This window comes from Aquarana catesbeiana, linkage group LG03 (assembly GCF_042186555.1).
Source record: "Aquarana catesbeiana isolate 2022-GZ linkage group LG03, ASM4218655v1, whole genome shotgun sequence".
Classification (NCBI taxonomy): Eukaryota; Metazoa; Chordata; class Amphibia; order Anura; family Ranidae; genus Aquarana; species Aquarana catesbeiana.
The window spans coordinates 119,189,774-119,214,133 of record NC_133326.1 but is presented as its reverse complement, the minus strand read 5'-3'; the positions used below and the strand labels follow the sequence as shown (position 1 = coordinate 119,214,133).

Below are 24,360 nucleotides of genomic sequence, written 5' to 3'. Positions count from 1 at the left end.
ATTTATTTATTTACTGGTTAACCCCTTTAAAGACTGGTGTATTTATAAAATCAGCCATTAAATGGTGCTTATAGACTGACTGCTTACAGCACAAGAATAATCATCATTAAAGATTAGGTTAAAATAATTTGTAGTCACATGAAGAAAGTCAAAATCCTCCAGGTGGCCTGAATTTCTATTTTTGGTACACGCTAATATAGCTTTACCAAGGATCAGAATTCAAATAAAACAGGTCTTTGTTTAAAATGTTTTCACCCAGGTTTCACACAACGTTTAACCAGGATTTAAATGTTTTCCAATTGAAACCTATTAGAAAAAATGTGTCATTCTTGGCTCAAAGCTGTGTTTTTACTAGTCTGAGATTTTCTGATATGGATGTACCCTATATTGTCAAAAGTATTGGGACACCTGTCTTTACACGCACATGAACTTTAACGGCATCCCAGTCTTAGTCTGTATGGTTCAATATTGAGTTGGCCCACCCTTTGCAGCTATAACAGCTTCAACTCTTCTGGGAAGGATGTCCACAAGGTTTAGGAGTGTGTGTATGGGAATGTTTGACCATTCTTCGAAGCACAATTGTGAGGTCGGGGACTGATGTGGATGAGAAGGCCTAGCTCACAGTCTCCGCTTTAATTCATCCCAAAGGTGTTCTATCGGGTTGAGGTCAGGACTCTGTGCAGGCCAGTCAAGTTCCTCCAACCCAAACTCACTCACTGAATTAAAGCGGAGATTACGAGCCAGGCCTTCTCATCCAACATCAGTGCCTGACCTCACATATGCGCTTCTGGAAGAATGGTCAAACATTCCCATAGACATACTCCTAAACCTTGTGGACAGCCTTCCCAGAAGAGTTGAAGCTGGCATAGCTGCAAAAGGGTGGGCCAACTCAATATTGAACCCTACGGACTAAGACTGGGATGCCATTAAAGTTCATGTGTGTGTAAAGGCAGGCATTCAGGGCCGGCCCTACCATGGGACCCAGTGGGCCCATGGTCCCAGGTGGCATTTTAAGAGGGGCGACAGCCGGCAGTGACAAGTTGTACCCGTACGGTCTTTACGGCTGTCTCCCGAGATCTGCCTGGGGGACTGTCACTGCTGTGAGAGGCTGCATCCAATGAGTGTGCAGCCCTTGCTGCCTGTTGGACAGTTTCACACTGAGCAGATCGTTCTGCTTGTAAGAGCCGCAGAGTGTGTGACACTGTCATGTAATGTAACCTAATGCAGAGAGAGACCAGCTGTCAAAGTTGATGTCTGGGGTGGGCGGCTATCAAACACCAGCCAATGGGGTGGGATCTGGGCGGGCCGCTACGTATATGTGGCCCCACCCCCTTTCTTAAGCAGCCCAATCATTGGCTGTTGTTTAATAGCTGCTGGGTCCCGCCAACCCCTGGTCTCGCCCACCCCTGACATCAATGATGAATTTTGACAGCTGGTCTCTCTATGCATGAAGTTACATTACATGTCAGTTTCACACACAGTTTACCTAAGCGTCAATATCTGCTCAGTGTGAAACTCCCTCTCCTCTGTCAGTGCCAATCAGTGCCACCTGCCAGTGCCAATCAGTGCCATCTGTCAGTGCCACCTGCCAGTGTCAAGCAGTGCTTCCAATCAGTGCCATCTGTCAGTGTCAAGCAGTGCTTCCAATCAGTGCCATCTGTCAGTGCCAAGCAGTGCTTCCAATCAGTGCCATCTGTCAGTGCCAAGCAGTGCCACCTGTTAGTGGCAGTCAGTGCTAATCAGTGTTTCCAATCAGTGCCATCTGTCAGTGCCAGTGCCACATGTTAGTGCCAATCAGTGCTAATCAGTGTTTCCAATCAGTGCCACCTGTCAGTGCCAATCAGTGCTTCTAATCAGTGCCAACCAATGCCACCTATCAGTGCCAATTAGTGTTTCCAATCAGTGGCACCTACCAGTGCCCATCAGTGCTGCCAATTAGTGCCCATCAGTGCTGCAAATCAGTGCCACTAAATGCTGCCAATCAGTGCTGCCGATCAGTGCTGCCTATCAGTGTCATTAGTGCTGCCAATCGGTGCCACCTATCAGTGCAAATCAGGGCCCATCAGTGCTGCCTGATAGTGCCAATCAGTGCTGTCAATCAGTGCCAATCAATGCTTTCTAATAGTGCCAATCAGTGCCACCGATCAGTGCCAATCATTGCTGCCTGTCAGTGCTGCCAGTCGGTGTACTGAGTGCAGGGATGGGGTGATGAACTCAGCAGCCAGGCACATTGTCCATGGGGGGCCGGCCTGGTAGGGTACAACTGAAATCTGTTGATGTTTATTTATTCCACATGCCAATCTTTAGTATAATAGGTAATCACCTACTACTATTTACAATAAACTACTGGAGGTAAAATTAAAAAAAAAGTGTCAGTAAAAGGCCTGCCGCTAAGCACTGTTATGTGTTCCCACATCACAAAAAAAAAAGTGCAGCGCTAACTTACTGATCAATAACATAATAATCATGCTGGAATCCTTTAATGTATAGAAATCTCAATAGGCTTCAATATTACGACAATACCAGTCTCTGATATGCAACTTCACATATAATACACTGAAAAATAAGACATACTCTATAAAATAAAACTTAGCAGGGATGGTGGAAACCCTTCCTATAGATAGATATTGGCTGTAAAAAATGTCTTCATCAGTTTAGCCAAATATGTATTCTGCTACATATTTTTGGTTAAAATCTCAATAAGCATATATTGATTGGTTTGCGTAAAAGTTAGAGCATCTACAAAATAGGGAATAGATTTATGGCATTTTTAATCAGATTTTCTGATAAATTTAATTTTAGTTATCATTATATAAAATAATGAATGTGAGGGCCGTTTGGTGGGCGTGATTTTTTTTTTTTTTTTTTTTTGGGGGGGGGGGGGGGGGGGGCAGCATTTCATTCTTGGGCCCAGGCAGCACAATGTCTTGGGCCGGCCCTGCAGGCGTCCAAATAATTTTGACAATATAGTGTATTTATGCATGTCTACTTAGGAATTATCATTAGATACAATATATCCATTAGTCCTGCTATTTGGTTGCTGTTTCTTATTTTCCATACTCTGTTAGTTAAAGCGGAGCTTCACCCAAAACACCTTGGACTTTAAGGCCTCCTCCCCTACTCCTCTTTAACCGCTTCAGTCCCGGAAGATTTTACCCCCTTCCTGACCGGAGCACTTTTTGCGATTCAGCACTGCGTCGCTTTAACTGACAGTTTCGCGGTCGTGCGACGTCACACCCAAACAAAATTTACATCCTTTTTTTCCCACAAACAGAGTTTTCTTTTGGTGGTATTTGATCACCTCTGCAGTTATTATTTTTTGCACTATAAACAAAGAAAGAGCGACAATTTTGAAAAAAAAAAAGCAATATTTTTTTTTTCTTTTTGCTATAATAAATATCCCCCAAAAATATATAAAAAAACTATTTTTTTCCTCAGTTTAGGCCGATATGTATTCTTCTAGATATTCTTGGTAAAAAAAATTTCAATAAGCGTATATTGATTGGTTTGCGCAAAAGTTATAGCGTCTACAAAATAGGGGATAGTTTTATGGCATTTTTATTATTAATTTTCTTTTATTCATTAAGGTGGCAATCTGCGATTTTTATCATGACTGCAACATTATGGTGGACACATCGGACACTTTTGACACCATTTTGGGACCATTGTCATTTATACAGAGATCAGTGCTATAAAAATGCACTGATTACTGTGTAAATGACACTGGCAGAGACTAGAGGGCGAAGAAGGGGTTAAGTGTGTCCTAGGGAGTGATTCTAACTGTGGGGGGGATGGGCTACCACTCACATGACAGAGATCACTGCTCCTGATGACAGGGAGCAGTGATCTCTGTCATGTCACTAGGCAGAACGGGGAAATACCCTGTTTACATAGGCATCTCCCACGATCGCCGAGACACCAGCAGACATCGAGTCCGCGAGTCCCGTGGGCACGGTCATGCTGTATGCGGCGGGTGCGTTTGCACGCCCACTAGCCCCACCAATTAAAGGGGATGTACAGGTACGCCCATTTGCCCACTGCTGCCATTGTGCTGATGTATATCTGCGTGCAGCGGTCAGCAAGTGGTTAAGAAATAGCACTTTTTTTGGAGGGGGGGCAGGTATCTGGTTTTGACAGGTACCCTCTGCCACCTCCTAGGTGATCCAAGCGGTGATCCAAGCAGAAGTTCTCCTCCCCCCTCCCTGCAGTCCTCTGGGATATGTCACAGGTCCCAGAAGGCTGCGGGACCATTCACAATGCGCGGCGTGGCTCGCACATGCACAGCGGGCACCCAGCTGTGAAGCCACAAGCTGTCACAGCCGGGTGCCCACAGTTGAGATTCTGGCGCCAGGGATAGAACACTGATAAAAAGAACGACTTGGGTGAGCACAGCGCTGGATCCTGGGACAGGTGAATGTCTGTTTAATACAAGTCAGCAGCTACAGTTTTTGTATTTATTAAAAACACAAATATGACTGGAGTTAACCAGAAATCTGTGAAATGTATAAGCTATCAGGAAATCTGTTGTGTCTGGACTACCTGTAAAATGTAAGGATTCACCACTTCTACTTTTGTTTAAGGTATATTATACTAGGAGGGAGTTTGTGTCTCTGCACAGTGCTAAAGACATCAGGTATCAAAAACCATTACCTTTCCTACTGACTTCCAATATTGCTGGTACTAAAGACTTACAAGAAATAACTGTATGTAACCTACTGTGATGTAAAAGAATTTAATTAAAGCCGAACCCCAGGCAGATATAATTACCAATTAATTCAGTTATACGTTTGCTAAAAAAGAATCCGTGAAATATATTTTAAAGCTCAACTCCAGAAAAACGTGAACAACCCTTAGGTAGATTGCTAGTTTAGAATCTGGGAGTGTCAAAGCACTTTTACCTTGCCCAATCCACCGCTTCCCTGGCAGGCAGCGCTACACCTGCATTTGTTTTTATTGGCGTCAGAACCTTAGACCTTTGAAGTATGGAGGGGAGAAGATGCTGCAGGGACTGGTCTAACAGCGTGGAGGAGAAGGGGATGAGGTAAGTAAGTTTACTTTAACCATACCTCCCAACTTTTTGAAATGGGAATGAGGGACACCTACCAGCAAAAGTATGCAGGCATAGGACACACCCCTTGCCACGCCCCCTTAAAGGAGAATTGTACATAAAAAAACAAGATTGTTTAAACAAAAAAGTGCTTTTTTAACACTACTATTCCTTTATATTGGCTTTTGGAATTTACATATGCAGCAATTTAGAAATCAGATGAAAGGTTTAGCACTGGAAAACACTTTTTGAAAGATAAAAAGTGCATTTTATATACATCTATATAGATCAGACCAAAATGAGGAGGAAAGAGGGACAAAGGGACATTGCTCCAAATCAGGGACAGTCCCTCGAAATCAGGGACAGTTGGGAGCTATGCTTTAACAAGTCCCCCAGACCTAAATAAGCAAGTTTCCCAGAAAGATCATATCAAGTTTTCCAGAGCCAGGCTTTAAATGCAACTACTGTAAATAAATGACTTAGCATCACTTAGCCGCAGTTTACACTATGCACTGCATGTGAATTGCACAAAAACTGGACCACATTCCTGTGCAATTCACAAGCGATTCAGTGAGGTGTAATTTGAGCCCATTCATTTTGAATGGGCTCAAATTGTACCGCATCCCACCCATGTGGTGCAGCTCCTATTTTGGAGCTGCACCACATGCGGATTGCATGATCGTTTTGTACCATGCGATCCTGTGCAGGCAAACAGCACTCCATTTGCAATGCGTTTTGGCGTTTCATTAACTTTGTATTGACACCCACAGCTGATCACAAACACAGTGCGACTGCAATGTGGTGTGGGAGACAGGCAGGGATCACTGCATTTCACCGCACCGTATATGTGCGAATCTAGGCTTATGGCCCGTACACACGATCCGAATATCGTACGACAGATCGTACGACTTTTTTTCGCTTAAAAGTCGCAAGGAGGATTTGAATAGGTTACTAAAGTCACGAAAATTCTCGTATGACAGAAAAAAATAATGGAAGTGATGTCATGTGTTGTAATGTATTTGTATTGTATTTTCGAACGACAACTGTACTGACTAAACGAAAATCGTACAATCTGGTATCGTACGAGGGAAATTTTCCTGCTTGTCCGGTCAAATAATATCTGATGAACTGTTGTGATCGGCTCTCGAAAGCTATGTACTAACGATCCGATTATCGTACGATCGCACCGAAAACGGTATTTTTCGTCCGATTTTTTTTTTTGTGTACAGGCCATTAGAATGGGAGAGGGAGGGGAATAACAGAAACAAATCTGGTGTGCTTCAGTGCACATGTGTAGATAAGAAACATGTTGACAGTGGGAAGAACAAATAGATAATCTCCTTAGACATCTGCTCTACTTTATTGTCCATTTAAAGGCCTGGGGTGGGAAGCTGCAAAGGGTGGGCCAAGGCAATATTGAACTCTACGGACTAAGACTGGGATGCCATTAAGGTTCATGTGCGTCAAAAGGAAGGTGTCCCAATACTTTTTTTTTTTAATGGTATTTATTAAAGTTTTCACAGTACAGGATAAAGACCTCGGCATCATGTTTAATAGTGTATAGTATTCATAGTCCTTCAAACACATATAGGTATGAACAATATACAGTGGGGACGGAAAGTATTCAGACCCCCTTAAATTTTTCACTCTTTGTTATATTGCAGCCATTTGCTAAAATCTTTTTTTCCTTATTAATGTACACACAGCACCCCATATTGACAGAAAAACACAGAATTGTTGACATTTTTGCAGATTTATTAAAAAAGAAAAACTGAAATATCACATGGTCCTAATGCCGCGTACACACGACCGGACTTTACGGCATACTTTGCCCGGCAGACTTTTCGACGGACTTTACGACGGACTTTCCGAATGAACGGACTTGTCTACACACAATCAACCAAAGTCCGATGGATTCGTACGTGATGACGTAAGACCGGACTAAAACAAGGAAGTTCATAGCCAGTAGCCAATAGCTGCCCTAGCGTCGGTTTTTGTCCGTCGGACTAGCATACAGACGAGCGGACTTTTCGACCGGACTCGAGTCCGTCGGATAGATTTGAAACATGTTTCCAAACATGTTTCAAATCTAAGTCCGTCAAACTTTTGAGAAAACAAAGTCCGCTGGAGCCCACACACGATCGAATTGTCCGACGAAATCCGGTACGCCGGACCAAGTATGCCGTAAAGTCCAATCGCGTGTACGCGACATTCGTATTCAGACCCTTTGCTCAGTATTTAGTAGAAGCACACTTTTGATCTAATACAGCCATGAGTCTTTTTGGGAAAGATGCAACAAGTTTTTCACACCTGGATTTGTGGATCCTCTGCCATTCCTCCTTGCAGATCCTCTCCAGTTCCGTCAGGTTGGATGGTAAACGTTGGTGGACTGCCATTTTTATAGGTCTCTCTAGAGATGCTCAATTGGGTTGAAGTCAGGGCTCTGGCTGAGCCATTCAAGAACAGTCATGGAGTTGTTGTTAAGCCACTCCTTCGTTATTTTAGCTGTGTGCTTAGGGTCATTGTCTTGTTGGAAGGTAAACCTTTGGCCCAGTCTGAGGTCCTGAGCACTCTGGAGAAGGTTTTCGTCCTGGATATCCCTGTACTTGACCGCATTCATCTTTCCCTCGATTACAGTCGTCCTGTCCCTGCAGCTGAAAAACACCCCCACAGCATGATGCTGCCACCACCATGCTTCACTGTTGGGACTGTATTGGACAGGTGATGAGCGGTGCCTGGTTTTCTCCACACATACCGCTTAGAATTAAGGCCAAAAAGTTCTATCTTGGTCTCATCAGACCAGAGAATCTTATTTCTCACCATCTTGGATTCCTTCAGGTGTTTTTTAGCAAACTCCATGCGGGCTTTCATGTGTCTTGCACTGAGGAGAGGCTTCCGTCGGGCCACTCTGCCATAAAGCCCCGACTGTTGGAGGGCTGCAGTGATGGTTGACTTTCTACAACTATCTCCCGACTGCATCTCTGGAGCTCAGCCACAGTGATCTTTTGGGTTCTTCTTTACCTCTCTCACCAAGGCTCTTCTTCCCCGATAGCTCAGTTTGGCCAGACGACCAGCCTTAGGAAGGGTTCTGGTCATCCCAAAAGTCTTCCATTTAAGGATTATGGAGGCCACTGTACTCTTAGGAACCTTAAGTACAGCAGATTTTTTTTTTTGTAACCTTGGCCAGATATGTGCCTTGCCACAATTCTGTCTCTGAGCTCTTCAGGCAGTTCCTTTGACCTCATGATTCTTATTTGCTCTGACATGCACTGTGAGCTGTAAGGTCTTATTTAGACAGGTGTGTGACTTTCCTAATCAAGTCCAATCAGTATAATCAAACACAGCTGGACTCAAATGAAGGTGTAGAGTTAAATATATGAGTGTCACAGCAAAGGGTCTGAATACTTAGGACCATGTGATATTTCAGTTTTTCTTTTTTAATAAATCTGCAAAAATGTCAAAAATTCTGTGTTTTTCTGTCAATATATTGTGCTGTGTGTACATTAATGAGGAAAAAAATGAACTTAAATGATTTTAGCAAATGGCTGCAATATAACAAAGAGTGAAAAATTTAAGGGGATCTGAATACTTTCTGTCCCCACTGTATCTCTTGTTCCTTTAAGGCTATTTATCAAAGGTTCTGGTAAAAGCTTTGCCTTATCTACTTTATCAATTTTGGTTTGTATAACAGACTTTACGGTGGATACTCCACCTTACGCATTACACTATACTCTGTAGCCTTATGTCAACTTCATAATGTAGGTCTAATGCCCCGTACACGCGATAGGATTTTCCGATGGAAAATGTTCTATGGGAGCTTGTTGTCGGGAATTCCGACCGTGTGTAGGCTCCATCGGACATTTTCCATCAGAATTTCCGTCACAAAATTTGAGAGCTGGTTCTCAAATTTTCCGACAACAAAATCTGTTGTCGTAAATCCAATCGTGTGTACACAATTCTGACTCACAAAGTTCTATGCATGCTTGGAATCAAGCAGAAGAGCCGCACTGGCTATTGAACTTCATTTTTCTCGGCTCGTCGTACGTCACCGGGTTCTTGACGTCCGGAATTTCCGACAAAATTTGTGTGACCGTGTGTATGCAAGACAAGTTTGAGCCAACATCCGTCGGAAAAAAAACATGGATTTTGTTGTCGGAAAATCATATCGTGTACACAGGGCATCTGGCATCCTGAACTGAGCTATTCTAGGGAAAGCAGCAGTGCCTTTACAGATCTAGTTTCAGGAAGATGTTATATACTGTACCATAAAAAAGTGATATGAATGATTTATTGTAGCTTCCATTTGCAATGCTTTGGGGATCATAGGTAAGTAGAGAGTTGTTCAGACAGTAGATATTACGCAAATGTAACTATTGCACCATAAGGCACTATAATGAGGGAAACTGAAACAGCAGGTTTTTAATGAATAGAAAACTGTGGGGAATAAAAGTACAAATACATTTAATTTTTGCTGCATGCAAAGTTCTGAATGCTGAGCAAAGCTTTGTGGTATAAACGTGTTTATGGAGATTTTACAGTCACTCACCTCTCTCAGCTCTTTGGCCACTTGCTTGAGATCCCGTAAAATTCCCTCTAGCTGACCAATGACTGCCCGTACTCTCCCTCGGATTCTTTCCCTCTCCCCAGCTCTTCCACTCCGTCCCCCTTGCTCCGTGGTCTTCCCCACCCCCCGAGAGCACATGATTCAGAGAGAGGCCTCCAGCCTCCTCTACAGCTTCTCTCCTCTGGGGGGAGCTCTGCATCTTAACGTCTAAACCCCCTTTGGCCCTGCACCCCCTCCCTACACTCCGTCTCTCACTGTGCTCCCCAGCCCCCTCTTCAGGAGGGCTAAAAAATGGTATAAGGTCAGGCAGACACTACTTTTGAGGCTACAGGTACACCTGGTTAACAGTGTCTGGTCTAATAAGGAAGGCAGGGGCATGAAAGAAGATATCTGATGGGAGAGTTTTAATGTGCAGCACAACTTCAGCAGAAAGGATGGCAGGTCATGAAGATCCAGAATGGAGAACTGGGCCCTGTGTAAAGAAAATAAGATGACAATTATACATAGTTATTGAAAAAGGTGCAAATGATAAATTACTGGTATGGAATGTTACAAGGTTTCCACTTCTTATTTTTCATACATTTTATACCATAGAAAATGCTAAAGAGAACACAAAAAACATAAAACCAAACAAATATTTTTTGTTTTTTATTGCCCTTGCTTCAGTGAAATTATATTCCCCAAGTAATTGAAAAAAATGAATCTAAAGCCCTCATCCAGCCTTACCTTCAGTCTTGCAGCTCATCTCCTGTATTGGAATGACTTAGGCCGGCCATACACGGAGCTAATTTTTTTCCTGCAACCACGGGTTGCAGGAAAGAAATTAGCTTGATTCCCCCATCAACACAGACAGTGTTGATGCAAGAATCCCTCCTGCCGGGCCATTGTCTTCTCCCTGCCCCCGCCAGGAGAAGACAGGGAGACACGGCTATAGCAGCCCCTAACAATCGCAAGGGAATCTGGCAGGCTGGTTGTACCCAAATTGATCGATCGATCAACTTGGTACATTCAGCCTGCCCATTAACAATTAGAATCTTGGCCAGTTCAGCAGGAACCTGCCAGGATTTAAATCGTGTATGGCCAGCATTACTCTGATTTCACTGCACAATTAACTTTTTACCAGGGCCACAGATCATTTTTTTTCTTGAGGGATGGGTTCAGCTCTCTCAAACTGCAACAATGACACAAGATGGTACCATTTACACTTGCTCAGTAAGGTTGGCTACGGGAGTGTTTTCTAAAAGCAGTGGGCCTGTGTGCAAGATCATATGTCTCCTATCTGTAAAAAAGAAAGTGCAGCGCGCAGCACACCATGGCAAATATTGGGTGTGGTTCTCATTGTGCTCATTATTGGCCGTGACTTAAAATGTTACTAAACCCAGGACCCTGCATTCACTATATCTGGTCTCCCACAGTACACAGAACATGGAAAAGCATACTTGCCAACAGTCCAGATTTTCCCGGGACAATCCCGATTTTGGGACCCTCGTCCCAATCGGAGCTCGTCCCAATTAAAATCCCAGGATTTTGCTTTTGTCCCAGGAATTGGGACTGTCTTTGGCAAAGACCGCAGGCTACAAAAAGATGGCCGCCATCACCGCGAGATCTCTTTCCCCGTGTGTTCAGTGGAGAAGGGAGGGGCCTCCGATCCGTACAGGCAATCGGCTTCTCTCTTCAGTGTACAAGTAGACAATTCTCTTGTACACTGAAGCCGACTGGCTGCATGGATAGGGGATGGAAACGGAAAATCATGGAGCTGCCGCCAAACCTCCATCACGTGTGTCCGACGAGTGGGGACACTGATGTAAGGACTGGGGCTCCGCTGGGGACACTGATGTAAGGACTGGGCTCTACTGGGGACAGTGATGTAAGGACTAGGCTCTGCTGGGGACAGTAATGTAAGGTCTGGGCTTTGCTGGGCGCACCAGATGTAAGGATGGACTCTGCTGGGGACACTGATGTAAGGACTGGGCTCTGCTGGGGACACTAATGCAAGGACTGAGCTCTGCTGGGGACACTGATGTAAGGACTGGGCTCTGCTGGGGACACTGAGGTAAGGACTGGGCTCTGCTGGGGGCACCTGATGTAAGGACGGACTGCTGGGGGCACCTGATGTAAGGACGGATTGTGCTGGGGGAACCTGATGTAAGGACGGACTCTGCTGGGGGACACCTGATATAAGAATGGACTCTGCTGGGGGCACCTGATGTAAGGACGGACTCTGCTGGGGGCACCTGTTGTAAGGACGGACCCTGCTGGGGGCACCTGATGTAAGGACGAACTCTGCTGGAGGCTATGCTATTGTGGTGTAGGATCTGGACCTGCTGTCCCTCCATCCCTCTTTATTTCCTTCCTTCTCTCTCCTTCCCCCCCTATCACTTTCTTTCTCTCTCTCTCCCTCCCTCTTTCTCCCTTTCTTTCTCCCTCCATCCATTGTTCATCTCAGACTCTAACCACACCCCTTTAAGCCACGCCCAATGTTCCACATAAACCATGCCCATTTTTCGCAGCTCCACCCTTTTTCTTTCTCCGTTATGTCATGCCTACAAATGAATTCCACGCCCCCTAATTATAACAAGACTCCGCCTGCAGGCAAAAAAAGTGTCCCTATAAATTTTTTTACAATGTTGGCAACTATAGAAAAGCAATTATTTTAGTAAATGTAGACTGCTAAATACCTTTTCTTTTCAGCAGTATATAGCAATCATATGACTTCTATGAGTGTCTGGTTTAAGCTTGTAGGAGGAGTTTTCATTCTCCTCTGACTGCCCTATGAGGCTGCAGGACCCCTGACCCTCTGTCTGGATAGTACTGATTGGCCCTGTGCTGATCACTTGCACCTTCCCAAGAAAAAGGGAGATGGTTAAACAGAATCTGTGCCTAGTTGCTGTGTACACTGCACATATATACCACAGTCCTTGAACCCACAAGATACTCCTACTCCTACTAAGTATCAGGGATACAAATAAACATCTGAACTAAGGATCACATTTAAAAAAAAATTAACATTTCCATCACATATGGTTTTCTGCACACAGAAAGTGATCACTTTGTCTTTTTGAGCCTACATTAAAGAAGAACGTCATTAAAACCAGCAACTGTTGAGACAATGAACACTTTGGTCAGGACTATGTAACGTACAACATAATGTACCGAGTGCAGGGATCAGGATAAGTAACATACAAAACAACAAATAGAGTGTAGCAGTCAGGGCGAGTTCACCTGTTCACTTCAGTTTCCCGTCCCCCCTTACATCATGAATTCCCATTATAGTTTCCCATTTCATCAGAGTCCTCAGAATTCCCCCCCCTTAGTCAGGGTCCCTGGAGTCAGCCTCTCTCATACATCAGGGTCCCTAGTGTCACCCTCCCCCTTATATCAGGGTCCCCAGAGTCACTCTCCCCCTTATATCAGGAGCCCCAGAGCCCCTGCCCCCTACAGCAGAGTTCCCTTCTTTATATCAGGATCCTCAGTGTCACCCCCACTTTACATCAGGGTCCCCAGCGCTCCTCCTCCTTGCATAAGGGTCCCCAGTGACACCCTTCCTTACATCAGGTCCCCCAGAGTCCCCTCTCCTTCATCAGGTTTCCCAGATTCACCCACCCCTTACATCATGGTCCCCAGAGTAACTCCACTTACATCAGAGCCTCCCCTTACATCAGGGTCTTCAGAGCCGCCTTCCCAACGTTAAATCAGAGTCTCCATAGGCTCCTTACCCCCCTTGCAAGAGAGTCCAATTAGGCTCTCAGTGCAGGCCGTAACCACAAGTGAAAGCTGGAGGGAGGGGCACTGGCAGCAGGTCTGGAGGCTGAAGTTCCATCCTCCTCCTCTGAATGTTGGGGGTGGAGCAAGCACTTGGTTGGTTGTTAGGATCCGGGGTGGTCCTAGCAACCAACTACTAGAGCTGACATCAGTGGGTGGGAGGTGGCGTTACAGTGGTGGTTGGGTAAATATAATATATCATGAGATCTGTGAGATGAAGATGCTAAGGGGGTGCTACAAAATACCCATGTATCTCGGTGGCACCCACTCTATGCACTGTTGAGAAGCAGTGCAGCGGCACTTGTACAGGATACACACCCCGACCTTATCTATACCCCTGCTTCTCACAGTGTGCATTAGAAGTTGCAGTAAGCCAGATAAAGCCCTCCTCATTGCCTGGCTAAAAATATCCACCATCATCTAGTGCTTTCCTCCCCAACTTTGCTGTCCCTGGCCTGTCTCTCTCATTGATTGGATTTCTGATGTTTCAATCATGGGGGTTCAGCATCTCATGTGAGCAGGGCTGCCATTAGAAATCATGAGACCCCATAGAGCCTGGGTAACCGTTCCCCCCTGTGTTACATGCGCTTTTGTGATGCATTTTGGCTTTGCCACAACGTAGGTTACATGTGTGCAATGTGGTGCCATTCATTCTGAATAGCATCCCCACACACCTTGCAATAGACATGCCATCAATGGATCCAAATAAGGTATGTAAACAGAGAGGTTTATTTAAAAAAAAAAAAATCCTTTGCAATTAAGATGGGAAAGCATGAACCGAAGGAAAGGAAAGAGATAAGCAGAATACACTTCAGCTTTAATACAGAGTCACCAACTGATGTCCCATTACATACAGTTGCTACATAATGAAGTCACATGCTGTCAACATTATTTATCTTTTCATCCTTACAGAACTGACACAGAATAAAGCTCAGGGTCAAGAAGAACAGAACTGAGTGGAATAAGTAAAAATAGGAGAAGATAGGCAGTTGAATAGTGAATGACTCATAATGTTTTGTTACAAGATAAATAACTTGGTTGCAATTGGGGTGTTTAGTTCTAAAATACATGATTTTACTATTAAGTTAGTCATAAATGCAGCAGTAAGACTATATCCTACCTAATGATTATTAGTAGGGCTAGTTGGACATGCAAGCACAATCATACAGCTTTCTAAGCATTCTGGTAGCTATTTGTGTTGCAACCTTGGGAAGCAGCGGTCTATTGATAAACAAGCCAAAATTCACTCAGTGGGTGGTCCTCCCGTCTGACATCCTTCAATTGAAAGATCAAAGACATTGGACAGAAAATTGTCAGCCAAACAGGCCAATCAAAATCAGGCATTGTTCAGGTATTTTTACAGCTGCTGGCATCAGAACACAATAGCTGCAGTGATAGATTCATCTATCTGCGCTGTTTGGCATAGATGGGAGAATTGGTTAGATCTTTTTTGTTCTTTTTTATGAAAATAGATTTCCATGCTTTTCTTCTGTGCAAGAAATTCACACTACAGCCAAATACAGATACTAAGCATCAGTGGCCGCTGGTGCTCAAAATTTTTTGGAGGGGCGCAAACAAAATGAGAAAATTAAAAAAAAATCCCCATCAATTGCAGCCTCACTGTGCCCATCAAATGCAGCCACTGTGCTATCAATTGCAGCCATTGTGCCCATCAAATGCACCCACTTGTGCCCATCATATGCAGCCACTTGTGCCCATCAAATGCAGCCACTGTGCTATCAATTGCAGCCATTGTGCCCATCAAATGCACCCACTTGTGCCCATCATATGCAGCCACTTGTGCCCCATCAAATGCCGCCACTTGTGCCCCATCAAATGCCGCCACTTGTGCCCCATTAAATGCCACCACTTGTGCTCATCAAATACAGCCACTTGTGCCCATCAAATGCAGCCACTTGTGCCCCATCATATGCAGCCACTTGTGCCCATCATATGCAGCAACCTGTGCCCATCTTATGTGCTGCCACTTGTGCCCATCAAATGCCGCCACTTGTGCCCCATCATATGCAGTCACTTGTGCCCATCAAATGCCGCCCCTTGTGCCCATCAAATGCCGCCACTTGTGCCCTTCAAATTCCGCCACTGTGACCCCCGCCCGGCACTTTCCCCATCTTAGTGCCGGGTCAGGCAGCAGATGACGGCGGCGAGCTGTGGGACGGCTCCTGTGTCCTCCATGCTTCCCCCTCCTCTGTTCTTCCGTTCTGCTAGGTGTCCAATAGGGGCGCTTGTGCCTTCAGCCAATCAGGTGACGGGTATTAGACCCATGCTTCCTGATTGGCGGAGATGCGGTTCAGTGTTAAAAAAGCAAATATTAATTTGCTTTTCTAACACATCTGGGTGGACTGCGAGCGCAATGCTCTGCGCTCCGAGTCCACCTTTTTTGCCTATTAGAGCCTATGAACCTGAATAGGGGGTGGCAGTGGCAGCCATGGATAGATTCATGCAATGCATGAATCTATTCAATAGTCATATAGGGGGTGGCGTGACAGAAAAAAAATAACAGACAACAGTAAAGTTAGCCCAATTTTTTTTATATTGTGAAAGATAATGTTACGCCGACCAAATTGATACCCAACATGTCATGCTTAAAAATTGCGCCCGCTCGTGGAATGGCGACAAACTTTTACCCTTAAAAATCTCCATAGGTGACGTTTAAAAAATTCTACAGGTTGCATGTTTTGGGCTACAGAGGAGGTCTAGGGCTAGAATTATTGCTGTCACTCTACCGATCATGGCAATACCTCACATGTGTGGTTTGAACACCGTTTTCATATGCCTTTCACATCCCTTGTAATAGAAGAAAAGCATGGCAGAACCTCTTAAATATGAGATCTGGGGTCAAAAAGACCCCAGATCTCATATTTACACTAAAATGAAAAAAAAAAAAAAAAAATTTGTCATTTAAAAAAATCCTTTAAAAAAAATGGCCCTTTAAGAGCTGTGGGTGGAAGTGACGTTTTGACATCGCTTCAGCCCTGCATTGTTATTCCCCTCACTCGTCTCCATACCTAACAGGAGACAGGACACGATCACCTCCGCTGCTGCTGACGGCTCCGGTAAGCTGGGGAGGGCACTGGATTGCAGCGGGAGGGGGGGGGGCCCTCTTCCGCAGCCGATAAAAGTGATCTTGCGGAGAATCTGCCGCAGAGACCACTTTTATCTTGTAGCAGACCGGCCGCTAAAGAAGAGGATACCGGGGTTATGGCAGCTAGCTGCTGCCATAACAACGATATCCTCCTTCAAACATCCGACGTAAATCTGGGGTGGGCGGTCCGTAAGTTGTTAATGGATGGGCTGCCCCCTGCTAAGCATTATACATATATCCACCTGCTTCACCTTCAGACCTTCAATTACATTTGTTAGTGGGAAGGCTTCCAATTTCCTTTGCTGGGATCACATGACTTCTCAGAGCCACAAATAAGGTCATTGATGGAAGATTCCCTTCATCAGGCAATGTGACTGCAGGTCTGAACAAGGAGCAGTTCATTACATAATGGCCAGCATGTGCCACTAACTGTAGGTCCCACTCTGAGGTTTGCATGGGGTAGAGTATTTCCACTAAAGGCAACCAGCTCAACATTTTAGTTGTGCTATTAGAGTCCCTCTAGCCCGAGGGTCAGCAACCTGTAGATCGTGGCCAGGCGACTGGTAGATCGTGATCTGGGCTTGCTGACCCGCTAATCCCAGAGCATCAAACAGAGTGCAATGCAGAGCCCAGCTAGCAGTCTCCAAAGTGGTGCCAGTAGCAGGAAAGAAGAGAAGAGATCTCCAGGTCAGTGTAAAGCAATACTTGGGGCATGATACCCTGTTTCCCCGAAAATAAGACCTAGCGTGATTGTCGGTGATGGCTGCAATATAAACCCTACCCCCCAAATAAGCCCTGCCCTGTTTCCCCAAAGATAAGCCCTACCCTGAAAATAAGACCTACAAGGACTTTAACTAGGGCTTATTTGGGGGGTGGGGCTTATATTGCAGCCATCACTGACAATCACGCTAGGTCTTATTTTCGGGGAAACAGGGTAGCAGCATTGTGTTGCTTTCTCACCACCTGCTTTAACCCCTTGGACCCCCCAGAAGCATGTAGTTGCAGAGCTCTTGCAGAGTGGCCCCATTTACTTATATGGGTCACGATTGGCAGGCAGTAGCACCTACTAAAAGCAACAGGGGGCTTATTTCCTGCTGTGACATGTGTACACCTTTGGCTGCTGCCTCAGGACCTAAAGGGAGTAGAGGGCAGTAAAACTGTGACTCAACTGCAGGGTTTTACCACCCCCCCTCAACTTTACATGTGAACAAGCCCTAAGGGTGCCGCTGCCGAATAAGGGCTCATACACAAATGCAGCAGGAACACTGCTCCTCTGAAAAGTGATCCAAGTGTGTTTGACAGGTGGTAAGGAGGCGATATGTTGCCTCTTCACCACCTGATTTAAACCCATGATTTCCTTGCAATGCACGGGATTGCAACATAGTAGTATGGAAATTTGAGTTTTAAATCAGGTGTGAGGAGACAACACTGGGTGTCACTGTGCCCGGTTATCTTTGATTTCTCTTATATTGTTCAGGTAGATCTTCACCTCTTTAAGGTTGCCTATCCCTGCTCTAGCCCCTTCTCACTTTAGGTTACTCCATCCCTACCTAGTAGTATGATTTTGGGAGGAAACCTGTGGACGAGGCATACCGCGCCCAAGTGGGGACCTAGAGAGAACACTCACTAGTGACCCAAAGGTGAGCTGAGGCTGCCACTTAATGTATTGTTGGCATTAAGTCAGCACTCCAACTTAAAAGCAATTCCTATTCATAGAAAACATACATCATTTATAAGTGGGTTGAAATTTAGGCAGTTAGGTACTGTCCCAGATGGGAGGGTAGGACTTAACGTCTTCCTGATTCTCTAAGTCCGACCCACTGGTCCTGTTATAAAAGAGACAAGGGTCCAGAACAGAGAGCCCTGGGCCCGAGAGCCCCTGGGAAGCAGAGCAAGAGCAGGCACGCTAGAGTTACAAGACAGCCCCAGGCCTGAGAGCCCCTGAGAGGAGCGTGAAAGAGGATTGGAGAGTCACACTCGTGAGGAATGAAAGAATGTCGCCTGCTGCAGCTACTGTTGTAACGTAGAAGGTCTGCTGTATTTGGGGCTCGTCCCCGAAGATTCCAACACTGGGAAATGCCACTGATGGACTCCTGTTCTTACATGGACTCTACCTTTGCAGGTATGCCAGGGCCGCACACAGCCTGAGTTAGGATTAGGGTCTAGGAAAAATCCTGTTCTTGCATGATGGACTTGATGTTTATTTTGCACTAGTAAAGCTTTTGAAATCTTGTTCTCGCCTAGTCTGAAGTTACTCAAGGGGTGTAATGCAAGCAATCGACACATTAGTCCATGGCTTGGGTTGTTAAACACATTGGAAGACATCTTTTTAAGAATTAATACAGTGTGAACTGTACCTAGGGTAACAGAAGTTCAACAAGCAGCTGTCAGGGCTGGGCTCAGCCCTTCCTTCTTTGAGCTGGCCGCTCAGCTGTCGGCTAATTGCCAGCTCCTATCTCTCCACAGTTACTCACCTGTTGATGATATCCTGCTTGTTAGTCCTGCCTACTTAAGCCGTCCAGCCCAGATGATCTCTGCCTTCGCCTTGGTCAACATCACAGAGACTTTCCTGTTAAAGACTTGCTTGGCTGACATTCCTTCTGGCTCTAGATCCTGCTTGCTGTTCCACTATGCTGATTCCTGGCTTCCTGACTTTCTGGCTTGTCTGACTATTCGTTCTGGTTACCAAACTTTGGCTATGTTTTGACTACGTTTGTTCTATTTACTTTTATTATTAAACAAGTGTGATTTAACTGTACTTCTGTCTCAGTCTGATTCATGGTTTCTGACAGTAGGTGAAGGCCATGAATTCAGAAGATGCAGTCAATCCACTTGTTGGTAATATTTTTTCCAGATTGGATGAGCAGGATTACCGCATGGATCAGTTTGCCATGGCGTTACAAACGCTCCTGAGTCGCATGGCTCACTTGGAATCTCCCACTGTGGCTGCTCCGGTACAACCTGTGTTGCAGGCTGTTCCTGCTGCTGCTCCAGTCTCTGTGCAGGCACCCGCCTCACGCATTACCTCTATAAGTGGTATGTCTGGTTCCACTCCACTTCCCCAGCGATTTGGGGGCGATCCAGTCCAATGCAAAGGGTTTTTCAACCAGGTTGAGATATACTTTGAGATGCTGCCCCAGGTGTTTCTCACGGACAGAAGCAAAGTAGGTTTGTAGTACGAGAACTATTGCCAATTACGCCATTGAATTCCGTACTCTGGCAGCAGAGGTTGCTTGGAACAGTGAGGCTCTCATGGCTGCTTTTTCTCATGGTCTCTCGAATACCATCAAGGATGAGATAGCAGCCCGAGATATACCCACTGAGCTGAAGAAGTTGATCACGTTTGCCATCCTCATTGACTCCAGACTCAGAGAAAGACTCTCTTTGAAGGAGCGCTTACGGAAGCCTCCTGCTCATTTGTCTTTGCAGTCCCACCCTTGCCTCCCATGCCTCCTGGTACCGAGTTGGTCAGTGAAGGTGAACCCATGCACTTGGGTTTCACGCATCTCTCTGCGGAATAGAGAGACCTTAGGAGGAGGGAGAGATTGTGCCTTTATTGTGGCCAGGCAGGTCACTTTTTGTCCTAACCGTCCAGGGAATGCCCGAACCTTGAGGTCCTGTAACGGACAGACCTTAGGTGGCGTTGTTTCGTCCCCAGTTATCCAGAAGGATAAGCCCCTGGTTCCGGTTACCCTTTCTTGGGCTGAGTCTTCCGTCAAGATACAGGCTCTATTCGACTCTGGGGCTGCAGGTCTGTTCATTGATGCTGCCTTTGTATCGAAGCACTCGATTCCACTGCAGCTGCATGCCCCTCCACTTGCCATTGAGGCTCTTGACGGGAGACCTCTACAGCCTGCCCATGTGACTCATGAGACTGTTCCATTGACAATGGCTGTAGGGCTCTTCACCATGAGATAATCCAATTCCAAGTTATTTCCTCACCTAAGTTTCGCTGGTTATTGGTTATCCTTGGTAAAGAGGCACAACCCCTCTTTTGATTGGCTTTGTGCTGAGGTTCTCTCCTTGTCGCCACAATGCAGTAAGATAGGCTTCCAGAAGGTAGCCAAGGTCCTGTGCGCCACTTCACTCTCTCTGTCGGAGGAGTACCATGATTTTAGCGATGTCTTTGACAAAGTTCAAGCCGGTAGTTTGCCTCCACACCGGTGGTATGATTGTGCAATTGACCTTCAACCTGGTGCCATACCCCCTCGGGTTTACCCTTTGTCGGTTTTGGAGGATAAGGTGAGTATGTTGCAGACGCACTTTCTCGAGGTTTCATCCGCAAATCCTCGTCTCCTGCTGGCGCTGGTTTCTTCTTTGTGAAAAAGAGTGGTGAACTGAGACCTTGTATTGATTATAGAGGGTCTCAATTGTTTCACAATTAAGAATGCTTATGCGATTCCGTTGATTACAGAGTTATTTGACCGCCTCAAGAGAGCAACGGCTTTCACAAAGCTTGATTTGAGAGGGGCATACAATCTCGTGAGGATTAAGGAGGGCAATGAGTGGAAAACTGCATTTAATATCAGAACAGGCCATTATGAGTACCTCATAATGACATTTGGCCTTTGTAGCGCTCTGGCAGTTTTCCATGAATTTATTAACGATGTCCTCCGAGATTTGTTGCAGTTATGTGTGGTGGTTTATCTTGACGATATCCTCATATTTTCCAAGTCCCGGGAGAGCCACCACACAGATGTCTGTCGTGTGCTTCAGAAACTAAGAGAAAACAATCTATTGTAAACTGGAGAAGTGCGAATTCCATTGTGAACAGGTTAAATTCCTGGGTTATTTAATTTCCAATGCTGGTTTTTCGATGGACCCAGAGAAACTTTCAGCAGTCCTACAGTGGCCCCGACCCATGGGTTTACGTCCTCTGTAGCGTTTTCTTGGCTTTGCCAACTCTTATTTGAAATGTATTCGTAAATACTTGTCTCTGGTCAAGCTCCCGTCTGATATGACCAGAAAGAACGGTAACCCACAGAGTTGGTCTCCGGAGTCCATTAAGGCCTTTGAGAGTCTCAAGGCTGCCTTTGTTTCTGCTCCTGTGTTGGCACACCCTGATGCTACGTTGCCTTTTATTCTAGAAGTTGATGCTTCTGAGACTGGAGTTGGCGCCCTTCTGTCTCAACGTCCTACCTCTGAGAGTGCTATGCATCCTTGTGGCTACTTTTCCAAGAAATTGTCACCTGTGGAGTGCAATTACGAGATTGGTGACAGAGAGCTGTTAGCGATCATTTTAGCCCTGAAAGAATGGAGACATCTCCTCAAAGGTACCACTGTGGTGGTTCTCATTCTTACTGACCATAAGGATCTCACATTCTTGTCTGAGGCTAAAGGCCTCTCTCCCAGAAGGGCACGATGGGTGCCTCATTCTTACCCGGTACTAAGAATGTAAGGGCTGACGCTTTGTCGCAACAATTTTCCTCCGCTTCCAAGATGTTGCCGGTTCCAGTTCCTGTGATTCCTCCTGATTGTATTCTGGCTACGGTTCGCACCAGTCTCACTTCTCCTTTGAGTGACAAAATTCTTGCCACTCAGATCCATGCTCCTCTTGAGAAACCTTGCGACCGCTGCTTTGTCCCAGAGAGTCTCCATACTGCCATGCTCCAGACTTACCATTCTGCCAATGCTGCTGGCCACCCTGGGAAGAATCAACTCTTTTGGGTCATTTCCCAACAATTCTGGTGTCCTAGTCTATGTTCTTATGTAACCGCCTTTGTAGCTGCCTATTCCGTGTGTGCTCAGAGTAAGACTCCACGACACCTTCTAGTGGGCCTCCTACAACCCCTACCCAATGCAGAGAGACCCTGGACCCACCTTTCTATGGATTTCATTGTGGAGTTACCCAACTCCCAAGGCAACACAGTTCTCATTATGGTGGTTGACCGGTTCTTGAAAATGTCTCATTGTATTCCACTTAAAAAGTTGCCCACTTCTAAGGAACTGGCTTCCATTTTTGCTCGGGAGATCTTTCGCCTACATGGGCTACCCAATGTGATCGTCTTGGACAGGGGTAGTCAGTTTGTGTCCCAGTTCTGGCGAGCCTTTTGTGCACAGTTGGGAATTCAGCTTGCTTGCTCCTCTGCGTATCACCCGCAGTTTAATGGGGCTGCAGAACGAGCCAATCAATCCTTGGAGCAGTTCCTACATATATTTCTGACCATCATAACAACTGGTCAGACCTCTTACCGTGGGTGGAGTTTGCTCACAATAGTGCCTTGAATTCTGCTTCCCGATTGTCCCCATTTATGGCAAACTGTGGTTTCCAACCCTCCATGTTGCCTGACTCATTTGTTCCGCAGAGTATTCCTTCGTTAGAGGAGCATCTCCATGGTCTTCGTTCCATTTGGGCACAAGTCCAGGAGGCTTTGCGACATGCTAATGATAGGTACAGACTCCGTGCTGACAGCAGACACCTGCCTGCACCTTCCTACCATGCTGGGGACAGGGTCTGGCTGTCATCTCACAACCTCCGACTTCGTGTTCCCTCTCTGAAATTTGCACCCTGGTTTATTGGGCCTTTCAGTAGTCTCCGCAGGATTAACCCAGTGGCTTACGCGTTAGACCTTCCTTCTAATATGTGTATCTCAAATGTATTTCATGTCTCCTTATTAAAACCTTTGGTCTGCAACCGCTTTACCACCTCGGTGCCACGTCATCACCCCGTACAGGTTGAGAACCATGAGGCGTATGAAGTACAGTCCATTGTTGACTCCCGTAGGTTCCACGGGCGCATACAGTACTGGGTGCATTGGAAAGGGTATGGTCCGGAGGAACGCTCTTGGGTCTCATCCTCGGACGTACATGCCCCTGTCCTCCATAAATTCCATAGATGTTTTTTCCTCAAGCCTGGTGGTCCTCCGAGGGGGGAGGGGTCGTTGAGGAGGGGGTACTGTCAGAGCTGGGCTCAGCTCTTCCTTCTCTAAGCTGGCCGCTCAGCTTTCGGCTAATTGCCAGCTCCTATCTCTCCACAGTGACTTGCCCATTGATGATATCCTGCTTGTCAGTCCTACTTACTTAAGCTGTCCAGCCCAGATGATCTCTGCCTTTGCCTTGGTCAACATCACAGAGACTTTCTCCTGCGCTCCTGCTAAAGACTTGCTTGGCTGACATTCCTGCTGGCTCCAGATCCTGATTGCTGTTCCACTACGCTGATTCTTGGCTTCCTGACTTTCTGGCTTGTCTGACTATCTGTTCCGGTTACCGAACTTTGGCTATGTTTTGACTACGTTTGTTCTATTTACTTTTATTATTAAACAAGTATGATTTAACTGTACTTCTGTCTCGGTCTGATTCATGGTTTCTGACAGCAGCCTGTCATTAAGCATGTGCCTGAGATAGGTGGGATAGCCTCTTGCAGGAGGGAGCTGTTGTCGACACTCTCTCTGTGAGCAGTCTGTCTCCCATAGCAATGGGAGCGGATTTGTGCCGCGGAGGTCCCCAGCCTGTAAACAGGTACATAAGAGTTAGGTGAAGTGAAATGCCCACATGAAGTCGCAGTATGTGCATGGCAGGACCCCATACTGTTACTGGAAGTGAGGTAGCAGTGATACCCTGGATAGGTGGATATGGACAAGGCTCAGCATGTCCCTCCTAAATGCAGATTACAGAGAAGGTTTACACTGGGGATCCGAGAGTTAACTGGAGAACAGTTATGGTGCAAGTGTATATGGTGTGCCGTAGTGTATACAGTGTATCTCTAAAAACAGAGGCCCACCCTAGGATCAATTGTTCCCTCACAGTGGCCTCAGCCTTGTTCCAGGGCATTGATGGAAACTGCACAAAAGTAAAGGTATCCCATGTGTAGAGCTAAGTGATCCTGTTACAGGTGCCTAGCGTAGCCCAGAAAAACCCATCCTGGGGTAGGCCTCTCACGTG

General features: G+C 45.8%; 1 protein-coding gene across 2 annotated transcripts in view; it reads right to left on the bottom strand.

Annotated features, from left to right (window-relative positions):
* The window catches only part of INSYN1 (inhibitory synaptic factor 1), a 49,919-nt gene that overhangs the window by 11,335 nt on the left and 14,224 nt on the right, over positions 1-24,360 (bottom strand). Inside the window, exon 3 of one of the 2 annotated variants that reach the window (XM_073619077.1) lies at positions 9,594-10,083. In XM_073619077.1, coding sequence (XP_073475178.1) covers positions 9,594-9,749 — 156 coding nt within the window. In that variant the 5' untranslated portion in view covers positions 9,750-10,083. Of the gene's footprint in view, positions 1-9,593; positions 10,084-24,360 lie in introns of those variants that run through there. The other variant, XM_073619078.1, reaches the window with a different exon arrangement.